The 12,068-nt window shown below is 38.0% G+C and overlaps 1 protein-coding gene across 1 annotated transcript; it reads right to left on the bottom strand.

Moving 5' to 3' along the window:
• Nucleotides 1-2,441: 2,441 nt before the first annotated feature.
• On the bottom strand, nucleotides 2,442-4,185 carry LOC125241620 (innexin inx2). Its single transcript, XM_048150182.1, has one exon. The coding sequence runs from the start codon at nucleotides 4,083-4,085 to the stop codon at nucleotides 2,997-2,999; it is 1,089 nt and encodes a 362-aa protein (XP_048006139.1). The 5' UTR covers nucleotides 4,086-4,185; the 3' UTR covers nucleotides 2,442-2,996.
• Nucleotides 4,186-12,068: the final 7,883 nt, after the last annotated feature.

The following is a 12,068-nucleotide window of genomic DNA, read 5'->3' as shown; positions in this document are numbered from 1 at the left end:
AGAAAAGGGCACTACACAGTCGTTTATCAACAAGGTCCATATCCAATTGAATCTCCATGGAATTACCGCCTTATTTACAGCTCACAATAAATCTTTAAGTAGAAAACTTCACAAGTCAGGTAAGCTTTACCAGGTACCTTTCTTTGTTTCCATTGTTTGACAAGTGCTTGTATTAGTTGTGTGTTGTCTCTTTCTATCTGGTATTGTTGAGAGAGATGCAGTGTTTGTTGAAAACCCTTTACAACAGGACAAAGAGGTATGACCAGATTTTGGTTTAGAATCCGTTAAAGTCTGCCGTATTTCTGGCGTCCATTACTTCGCCGAATCGAATCCCAATTATTCGCCTTCTGCATCCATACTAAATATATTTTTTAATTATTATAAATGGGAAGGAATTTTGATTTTTTAAATATTAAAATTGTTTTCCCCTCACTAGCTCGGAAACACGTGTTTTGTCCTTTAATACCAGCGGGTAAAAACGCATTTTATCCACTAGTGGGTAAAGTAATTTAACCTTGAATAAAGTCAAATTAACTGATTTAAAATTGATAAAAGTAGGTGAATCTAGTAATAAAGATGATTTACCACCTGTGGAACTACTAGAAGCAGTGATAAATGCATTTTTTGCGTTGTAGTTTCCTCGCTATAGCGAGGGGAAAAGTTTTGTGTTACACTCGGGTGCAAATGTATTTTACTTCTCGTGTATTGAAAAACTCGCTAAGTTCAGGATTCTATTCTCGAACCACTCGCTTCGCTCGTGGTTCAACTATAGAATCCTTTCACTTGCTCGTTTTTCAATTCCACACTCGGCGTTAAAATACAACTTTGCCCCCTTGTATAACAAATAACTATTGTCCATCTAAAGATTGCGGCGCCTGTCGTTAAAATAAAATATTTTATACCATGCATGAAATAAAGCATCCGGGGCCCATTTACCAAAACTGAAAGTTACAAGGGGAAGTCTCTTTCCAACTTGTCATATCAGACGTTGACAACCGCTTGTAAACTATAACTTGTAGCTTCGAGAAATGGGCCCCAATTATATAAAAAAACATTGTTCAGTTTTTCATCCTTTTAAATCCAATTTATATTTCATAAGTCGAACAATTGACCGTGACGTCACTCGACTCGATTTCATATTAATTCAATATACGAGTAGCAAATCGTTCATATTCGTTTTGACAGTTCTCAAAAAGAGGCTGATTTGATGTCAAATTAGTGCGTTTTCACATTATCCGATCCGATATCGGATGTCGGAACGATATCCCATACATTACAGGCGCCATCTTGGATTTTTTCTATTGAAATCCTTCCGACATCCGATATCGGATCGGATAATGTGAAAACGGCCTTAAGCGTATGATGCTATGGCATACATATCAAAACAAAAATGGATTTGTAAGTTCGAATACAGCTCTTCTGTTAATTATTATCAAAACCATCTTTACAGGAATTCAAGATTGCAAAATTTTATATCCCATGATAATAATTTTTTCACCACACCAACTGGTAAAGGCTTTCTTTGCTATTCGAAAACAGATAGCAAAATTGCATTTTATCCACAAGGGGGCAAAGTAATTCATACAAATTTTAACTCGATGTCTTAATCTGGCTGCTAGATTTTACCTATAAATGATGATTTTGAATCATAAATATTGAATAAATTGATGGATTTCATTTATTTTGATGTTTTATAGTCAGTATTTTGTCCGTGTTGGTGTGGTGAAAAATTTTGTGTTTCACTCGGTGGCAAAGTTTGTTTAACCTTCGTGCCTTGATGCCCTCGCAACGCTCAAGATTCCACTTTTTGAACCATTCGCTACGCTCGCGGTTCAATATTGGAATATTTTGCTTGCTCGGGTATCAATATTGGCACGTGCGGTTAAACAACTACTTTGCCCCCTTGTAAAACAAATAACTATTAACTTATAGATCTTTCCTAGATTTAGGTACATAAACGGCATTAAATTTGAACTTTGAGTCTAACTAATGAACAAATTATTGACGCAATTCATTGAAACTATGCATACCGTTATAGGTAATTACAATACAAATAAACAAACAAATCTTTAATCGTCGTTCTATTCCAAGAATTACAAATTTTGATGATAATTAGTAAGTATTAATTACAAAGAATTAAAATTGCAAGGCTGGGCAGTGAATATAAAGTTTTTTGGTTGTAAAAACGGCCTAAATTGTATGAGTACTTTCGCAAAGCAAATTACAATACATTATATAATAAGCCAATGCAGTTCGCAGTGCAAAACGTTTCAAGTCACAATGTCATGTCATAAACTAATAATTTCATCGATTACGTGACCGCCGCAGCGCCATCTTTTGCACAGTAGCGAAACTCCCTTAGTTCAGGCCACTGTCCATAGATGGCGCCACCCGTACCGACGAGCACAAAGAACGGGGTGAATCACAAAATAAAACAAAGATTATATGTGGCAGTAAATATATTCAGAAAATATGAACCGTATCGCCGTTCTGGCGTAATAAAAAAAGTGTAGACAAGATAAAAAGTACAATCTATTGTCGATGGAAACCCTAGTTTCCTACTTATAATAGTCAATTATTGCTTTTTACAATCATATCGAGCATAACGAAGTTATCTATCTTAAAACTTAGGGATAAGCTGTTCAGTTCATTCGTCCACGATAAACACTTAATTTAGATTTATATTAATTACAATATCACAATGAGACATCCCATAGTCACACTAAAAGGCACGAGATCAGGCGCCGAGGCTTCCATTTTGCCAGACATGTCAAGAACCCATTCGCAACGCTGCCACGGCCCCTGACCGCGACCTGCCTCAGAGATACTACGATATACGCTGGCACGCCTCACTCGGAACTTGTATAGCTTGGAAAGAACAAAGCAGTCTGGGGAGCATGCCCGGGCACTAATGGAATGTGGGAACGCGACGTTGCCAGCGCCCGGCCATCTTTAAAACACATTCGACAGAATGCATCTTAAAGACGCAACAACGCTTACGCGACAACCGAATCTTTCGCTTCATCGAACTTCTCCGACAACTCCACCATCAGTTCTTTGTAAATTAGAGGGTCGATGTTCTTTCCGAGCTGGTAAAGGACGAACCAATCCCCAATCTGGAGCTTACGGGACACGGATTCTACCTGCTCCTGCGGCGCGAGGCGGCTGCGAGCGCGCAGCAGGTACAGCCGCACCTTCGGGCCCGCCACCACCACGGCGCGGTAGATCAGCGAGATGCCGCTCAGGATCGACAGGATGATGAACCAGAACCACAGGAACACGTAGATCTTCTCGTTGACGATGTTCAGCGGCAGCACGCACAGCCCGTCGAACTTCTGCACGGTGCCCGAGGGACCGTACTTGTGGAACGTGCACTTGGTCATCTTCGGGAACACGCGCGCCATCGGGTCCCGTCGCTCCTCCGGCTCCATCTCGGTGAAACTCACCACCTCGCGGCCGTACGTCGTGAACTCGCCGTCCAGGAAGAAATCCATGAAGTAGATCTGCCCCACGACGTTGATAAAGTTTAACACTTCGCATATGAAGAAGCGGAACGCGTAGAAGTTTTGCGTGTGCAGGTTCGCGTGGAAGTAGTCGACTAGAAGCTTCTTGCGGTCGCATTTGCTCTCCTCCTCCACGATAGGGCAGTTGAGGTCGAGCACGAGCATCTTTATGCGTCCGCCCTCCCATGTCTTCCACAGATAACGGGGCACATAGAACAAGATAGCTTGGAAAAACAGCACAAAACACACCCACTGGTAATACTTGTGGTATTTAACTTCGTCCTTGCCGTCGACATGCGACGCGATGCCCGGATACGCGATGTCGTGCCCGACGGTGCCCGTGAGCCGGTTCGGGATCGTGAACGTCGAGTAGATCCAACAGTACGTGTCCATAACAGAGAGGGGTATTTCGTCGACGATGCAATCTATCGGGTCGCCGATGTACTGCCGGGAGGTGACCAACAAAGAGAAGGCGATGAGTATGATGACGGTGGCTTTGTAGTGGAGGCGGAACACATTGTTGTCGATGCAGACCGAGTCGAGCTTGAGAAGGCCCTTGACGGAGCCGAAAACGTCAAACATAGCGTCGGAGCCGCGAGCGCGCGGCGCGTCGTTGAGTCGCGAGAGAGAGGCGCGCGGTCGGGACGCGCGTCGGCCGAGCAATGGCGGCGGCGCGGAGGGGACGGCGGCTCGCGGGGCCCGGGGGGTGCGGGCGCGGGGCGGGACGGACTGGCTGGAGAATACGAAGTGAAGTGACCCCATTAACAGACGCGCCGATTATTGGAGTCAAATGGTCGATTCACTTACGCAATAACTCTGGGCTGTGATTAAGGATTGTAAACAATGTAGCGCCGCTGCTGTGCGTCACGCGGGGGACACTGTGTCACCTGTTGCCTGGGAATCCTGGCTTGAGGAAGAACTTGTCGGTAACAATCGGCTCAGACGTGCCTGAGGGAAGACAAAATAACATTGCATACAGGGAGTCAGGGACACTTTATACGTATCGTTTTAATTGCATCACCCTGAAAGCCCAAGACGCTTATTCAACTTGAAAAGCTGAAGGCCTTACCTAATTTTTAACATCTAAAATAATCTACAATATTTTGAAATGACTAACAAACAGGTAGTGAGTGCAAATAAACCTGCTAATTGTTATTTATGTAATTCCAATAAATTGGCAGTGGAATTTCCTTGACTTCACTCATTTCGAGGAATTTTGCATCAAGCTTATGCTGCATAAGCATTATGCATGTTACGAATCGCAACGTGCAAAGTATAATGTCCACTACTATGTATCAATTATTGTCAATTTAAATAAAAAAACAAAAAAATAATCCCTAAAGAACTTTTTGAATAAGTACCACGAAGCACTGAAACATTTTTTTTAAGATTTCATCATTTTTAAAAATTGCTGAACGAAAGTATCTTCGATATTATAATCTGAGTTAGGGTAAACTGATAAACTCCCCTCATTCGGTGACACGCCTAATTCGAAGCACTATTCCGAAAGACGATTTTTGGTTGTTTCACGGAATTAGGCGAGTCACCGAATCAGGCGAGTTTACCCTGCAATAATTCGGTAGGTAAGTATACCAAGAAATTTAGGAGTCTGTCAACTTCCAAAAAAGAACAAATAATTTCTATAAAAATACATACTTTAATTTGTCATCTAATTTTTTTGCGCACATTTCCGGGTGCATGATTCAGACATGTCCAGCCCAGTCCCACTTAATCTCGAGAAAATAATCAGTTAATACGTATCAACACACTTTTGATCAAAAGATATATATCTCCGTCAAGTCAAACGTCTCAATCTTATCTTATCTTATCGCCGGTGTATCTAAAACTCAGCATCTTACGATAAAATCCCTTAATCCGCTGTATTTGTCGAAAGTACCATAACTTTATATTTAAAATAACAGATGTAAACTATAGAAGCAAGCCCAAGCTCAGATGGTTAGACGGCGTATTGGTATACGCCGTCTAACCTGTCCTGATGTCCTGGTGGACATCAGGACCTTAAGAGTGAAAAGTTGGAGAAGGAAGGCAAGTAGATCGGACTGGAGAGACCTGCGGCTGTAACATGTAATGCCTTAGATGATCACGATGTAAACTATGGGTATGATGAAAAGGATAAAAGATAAACGCTCATGTGTGAAAAGGAGTAAGTTCCACATAACAATAAGGCCCTTTTAGTCAACCGGACCGGGGTGGCTTTAACACGCAGGGCAACTATGAAAAGTTAGTTTCAAAGTCATACCGTAAGTAAATTCGCGATTTTCTATGGTGGATTTACAACAATAATGTTTTATGTTGTTTATCTGCTATTATTGCTGTTAATATTATTAAAATAAATTAGGTAAGATAGTTATTTTACTAATCAAAACCACAGAACTAAACCACAAAGTTAAAGAATTCGTATTGTTTTAAATCTGTCACAATAACATTATCTTTCAGACGTTCTGTATTTACCTAAGCAAATATTTTGTGGCCCATTTCAAACACATAACACTCTTAACAAACAAACAAACAAAGCATTTATTGCAAACATATTACAAACATATAACATGTGGGAGTAATATGACCCTGCAAGGGCGCAGCAATCTTACAACTACTTAATAGTAGGTATATAAATAAATTACAAATTAGGTTTTAGAAGTTATTAATAATACTTTTAGCTACTTAATTTTGTTATAATAGGTATTAATTAAACATTCTGTCATCAAAAAACTCTTGCAATGTATAAAAGGTTTTGCTTATTAGATATGTGTTAAGGGATTTTTAGGGTTCCGTAGCCAAAATGGCAAAAACGGAACCCTTATAGTTTCGTCATGTCCGTCTGTCCGTCTGTCCGTCTGTCCGTCTGTCCGTCTGTCACAGCCGATTTACTCGGAAACTATAAGTACTACAGTGATGAAATTTGATGGGAATATGTGTTGTATGAACCGCTACAAAATTATGACACTAAATAGTAAAAAAAAAGAATTGGGGGTGGGGCCCCCATACATGTAACTGAGGGATGAAAATTTTTTTTCGATGTACATACCCGTGTGGGGTATCAATGGAAAGGTCTTTTAAAATGATATAAAGTTTTCTAAAAAACATTTTTCTTAAAGTGAACGGTTTTTGAGATATCAGCTCTCAAAGTCGTAAAAAGTATGTCCCCCCCCTCTATTTTTATAACTACGGGGTATAAAATTCTAAAAAAAATAGAGGTGATGCATGCTAATTAACTCTTTCAACGATTTTTGGTTTGATCAAAGTATCTCTTATAGTTTTTGAGATAGGTTGATTTAACTGTAATTTTGGTTAAGTTATTGGTTTATTATATTTGCTGCTACGGAACCCTTTGTGCGCGAGCCCGACTCGCACTTGGCCGGTTTTTATTTGAATAATGTAATACTGTCTATTTGTTTTATAGATTGAGGAAGTTTATTAAATATTTTTATGCACATCATATGTGGTCCGGAGTGACATATTTTTAAAGTAGATGTGGGCAGTGAAAGGTGGTTATTTTGGCGGAGGTTTAATGGTTTGGCATGTCGGTCTTTTGCTAAAAGGAAGAAAGAGCTGTTTAGTTTCACGAAAGTGCAGACTTCAAAGATGTACAAAGAGGTTAGTGTTAATATTTCCAGGTTTTTGAAATGAGGTCGACAGGTGTCCAGAGGCTTTATATTAACTAAAATTCGAACGCACCTTTTTTGTAAAATGAATAAGTTATTGATGTCTGTACTGTTACCCCAAAGAAGTATGCCGTAACGGAGTATGGAATGGGCATAGGCATAATATGCGGAAGTGGCAGTTTTTAAATCAGTTGTCTTTTTCAATTCAGATAAGGCATAGGAGAATCTAGATAATTTGTTGCTTACATTCTGTATGTGGTCTTTCCAATTTACGTTTGTGTCAATTGTTAATCCTAACAAGGGAAATGTATCGGTTGATTCTAGTTTAGAGTCACTGTAAGAGAAGTCTAATTTTAACGGAGATTTTTGGTGCGGTCTGAATTGCATTATTTTTGTTTTGTTGAAATTCAATTTTAGGTTATGGTCGGTTTTAGGTTACAAATGATTGTAATCACGGAATGTGTGTCAATGTCAAGTAACTAGTGCTATTTGTATTTATTTTAGTATTTAAATTTTATTTTTTTGTGCCTGAATATGCATCAATGAATGACCTACTTGAGTCACATCGTAAATAACCTAACCACAAAATTAAAATTTTGAAAAAAACCCCGACCGCGACATAGTGGACCGATTTTCATGAAACACGGCTAAGAACACTCCCGACTAACTCAGTTTTCAAACAAAAAACACTAAATCTAAATCGGTTCATCCGTTCGGGAGCTACGATGCCACAGACAGACACACACACAGACAGACAGATACGTCAAATTTATAACAACCCGTCGTTTTTGCGCCTGGGGTTAAAAATAATCTTTAGAAATAATAATAGGTAATTTTCCGATTTTTTATGGGTCTTGCAAATTAAATTTGACCGACTTCCAATGAAGCTGGATATACCTACATATTTACATTTTATTCTATTTATTGAATTCAGTACAATAGCAATATTATAGGTAGATACATATCCGATTGCAAAGCCTATATTCCAATCCAATGTGCTACGTGTCAAAACCCAAAACTAGCAGTGTCCAATACTGGTTGAGATTACCATAACCGTTATCTGGCAACGCCTGTGTCCAACACAACCGAATAGAAGTGGAGCGGACAACCCGAAATGACAAGAATTACATTGCAAAGCCTGGCCAGAAATAATATATGAGCATTTTTTTTTGCCAATTTTTTTTTTTATTGTTTTAGGGAATTTTAGGTCAATTGTACTCAGAATCACGAGTACTTTCAATCTCACTGGGAGACAAAAAGTGTCCTAGAATTTACATACATTTTTGTTACTTTCCTCTTTTGTTGCCCCATACAAAATGTACGGAAAATGGTAACAAAATAAGAAAAAATCGTATGGGACAATTTTTTTAACTACTAGGATTGAAAAGGCTAGTAATTCTGAGTAGAAATAGCATTTTTTTTTTTTCAAAAATATCACACTTCATAAAAGCGGCAAAAAAAAAGAAATGCTCATATGACTAGGCGCCATGTTGCGGAATTTCATTACAACTATTTTCTACATACTAAACTGAACTGTCACTCCATACATCAGAATAACAGCGCCCTCCTGATAAAAGTCATTATTTCTGGTCGGGATTTACACGTACAAGCAAATCTTGACGCTAAAAAATAGCGCGAAATTCAAAATTTCCATCGGAATTAAACCACAGAATATATAATAGTACTAGTACAGAAGGCCCACTGCTTTGATGTTCACGAAATGCCGCCTTTTAAATAACATAAATACCTACATTAAATAATCAATTTTTAAATGTCGATGATTCCGTCAAAGTCAAGGTTTAGATAGGCACACGTGTCATGAAGTCAATGAGGAGGCACACTCGAAGGTTATGACAGATGGCGCCACCTTTTTAGTCCATTGCACAGATAAATAATTTCGTACGTGAGAGCGAGAAGAAGATATTTTTTTCTCTCTCACACACATATGAACGATAGTGACATGCCTAGACACTTGCACAGGCGCCGCCTGGCGGGATAAAATGTCAGTGTGTGTCTCATTGGCCGGTGAGAGCTATATTTTTCAAGTATGCCTTTATTTTCATACCTAAGATTGTATTGTATTTCATCTTCTATGCCTTCTTGAGTATTGAGAAAACCCATCAAGACATATTTGTTTTCCTGTAATAAAATGTAGTAATTCTACTGATTCATAACCACAGTGCGAAAATAGGCTAAATAACTTCATAACTTGGTATTGTCCTGGGATTCTTAAGTGCGCACGTAATAATAATTTTAAATTAAATTGTTTTTCTTCGCAAACTTATAGCAAAATTGTATTTTATCCACAAGAGTGCAAAATATCATACAAATTTTTACTTGATTTCGAATTCTACCAACTGGGGGCCGATTTTTGAATCTCACTTTCACTAAAATACCGGTTGAAAACGGTGACTTGCCTATTATTTTCAGTGACAATTTTCTGAATTCGAACGCGTGAGACTCAAAAATCGGCCCCCTGGTTTGTTTCATGTTTGGGCATTTTCGCGAGAACAATCACAAAATTATTTTTATCTATAGGTAGGTAAATTTTATGTTTTTCCTACTCAGAGTCACGAGCCCTTTCAATTTAGGATAAAAAACAAGAGACAAAAAAATGCTCCCAAAATTTTCTATTTACAATACAATACAATACAAATATTCTTTACTAGCTTTTACCCGCGGCTTCGCCCGCGTAATAAAAGTATTCATTAAGATTTTCATTTGGATCCGTAGGGACCGTATGTTTCTCTGTAGGTATATTTATCTGCGATTATTTCGATTGCACATAATACTTTTGCTTGCAATGATTGTAGAAATATTACACATCGACTACAGCGTAGGTAATTCTATATACGCTGGGGAAACCTTTATAAACATCCCACATAGCCCGTATTTCGACACTATGATCGGTGGGTAAAAAGTACTTTTTTCTATTATCCCTTACAATTTTTTACATTTTGCTTATACTTATCGCAAACGTAATCTTCAAGCAAGCAAACAACGATCGTCTTAGAGCACATTGATTGTAAGAGACCGCCGACCGATTATCCGTATCCCTCTAACGATACCCATATTATCCGTATCCGTATCCGTATCCGTATCCGTATCCGTATCCATATCCGTATCGCTATGGCTACCGCTATCGCTATCGCTATCGCTATCGCTATCGCTATCGCTATCGCTATCGCTAACGCTATCGCTATCGCTATCGCTATCCCTATCGCTATCCCTATCGCTATCCCTATTGCTATCCCTATCCCTATCCCTATCCTTATCCCTATCCCTATCCCTATCCCTTATCAAGATGTTTAATGATATAACACTTTAAGTTCTCGCGCTTTGTACACATATTTAAAGTCACATACAGGTCGAACGCGATTAATTAACATTATTTTTACCTTTTTTTCCAACGTTTCGGCCAGGTTGCACTGGCCGTGGTCGCGGAAGACTGACGTCCCAGCAAAATGTCACCGGAGATGTAAACAACACAAAACTACCCGATATTAATTTATATAAATGTTCGGGGTAGACAAATAAATATAATCTACCCGCTTTTAGTTAATGTTTATTTCTCACCATGTTTATTTTAAAGGTAAAAATAATGTTAATTAATCGCGTTCGACCTGTATGTGACTTTAAATATATGTTTAATGATTTCTTATCAAGTGCTAAAATATAAAGTTTCATGGTTTTATCTTTTAAAATTAAGAAATCCCATACAAACTTTCAACCTCTTTTTCAACCCCTTCATCCCTTTTTTTCGAAATAAAAAGTAGCCTATGTTCTGTCTCAGGGTCTAAAGATAGTCTGTTCCAAATTTCATCAAAATCGGTTGCGTGGTTTAAGCGGGAAAGCGTAACAGACAGACAGACAGACAGACAGACAGAGTTTGGATGTTAGTATGGATTGTTCACCAATATAACAAGATTACATCACATAACTTTAATTAACTATGGTAGACAACAGGCGGTCTTATCGCTAAAGAGCGATCTCTTCTAGACAACCTTTGGGTAGTGGAGACAAGACACAAAAAACAACTGATTTGAGTAGGTGATGCAGTGAGTGATAGAAAACGTCAAATAATCTTAATACTAATAAACATACATAAATAGGAATTAAAATAAACCTAAATATACCGTACATATATAAATACTATAACAACACAGCTACGAATGTACATAGATCAAAAACAATGCGGCCAATAGCGATAAAGGAAAATGAAACAGGACCATCAATAAATATTGTATTATGGAATAGATAAATAATGCTCTTTTATTTACCCGATTTTACATGTTTAATATTGGAAATATTGGAATGTATTTATATTTTAAATATAGATTTTTTATGCAAATCGAATCACCTTCCATTTCACCCGTCAGTTTTCGCGTTTAATCATATCGCTTTTTCCACATTATTTGGTCATATCAAAACCACGAAATATCAATGTCAGCAATGAATCAATAAATGTATCATGGCCAAGCGATTAGATAATAACTCTACTGAATTACACTCATAGTAATTTGGGTGATTAGGTACTGTTAAAAACCATAGGTACATATCATATTGCAAATGTAGGTATCTATAGATAAAAAGCGATTAACGGTTACACAGTAGTTTTTTTTTACATGTGGAAAATATAGTTAAATAATAGTATCTACAACCTTGAAGAATATTATCCCCATTTTTTAAACTGGAACTAAAAATAGGAATATGCTACTTTCCTACTAGTCAAATCAGCTTCTTTTTAAGAACTGTCAAAACGATTTGCTATATGGAATTACTATGAAATACTGAGGAGTGACGTCACGGTCAATCCATTTACTTTATATCTTTCTCTTTGACTTATTAAATAGAAATTATGTTTAAACATAACTACTGTCCATATTTTTCTTCTAATAGTATAGTGCGTTATTTCGTGCACTGCATAAAACATTGTATTTTA

This window comes from Leguminivora glycinivorella, chromosome Z (genome assembly GCF_023078275.1).
Source record: "Leguminivora glycinivorella isolate SPB_JAAS2020 chromosome Z, LegGlyc_1.1, whole genome shotgun sequence".
Lineage (NCBI taxonomy): Eukaryota > Metazoa > Arthropoda > Insecta > Lepidoptera > Tortricidae > Leguminivora > Leguminivora glycinivorella.
This window is presented reverse-complemented; position numbering and strand designations above follow the sequence as displayed.

Coding starts and splice junctions, on each gene's coding strand:
- LOC125241620 (XM_048150182.1), bottom strand. CDS start 4,085: ATGTTTGACGTTTTCGGCTCCGTCAAGGGCCTTCTCAAGCTCGACTCG.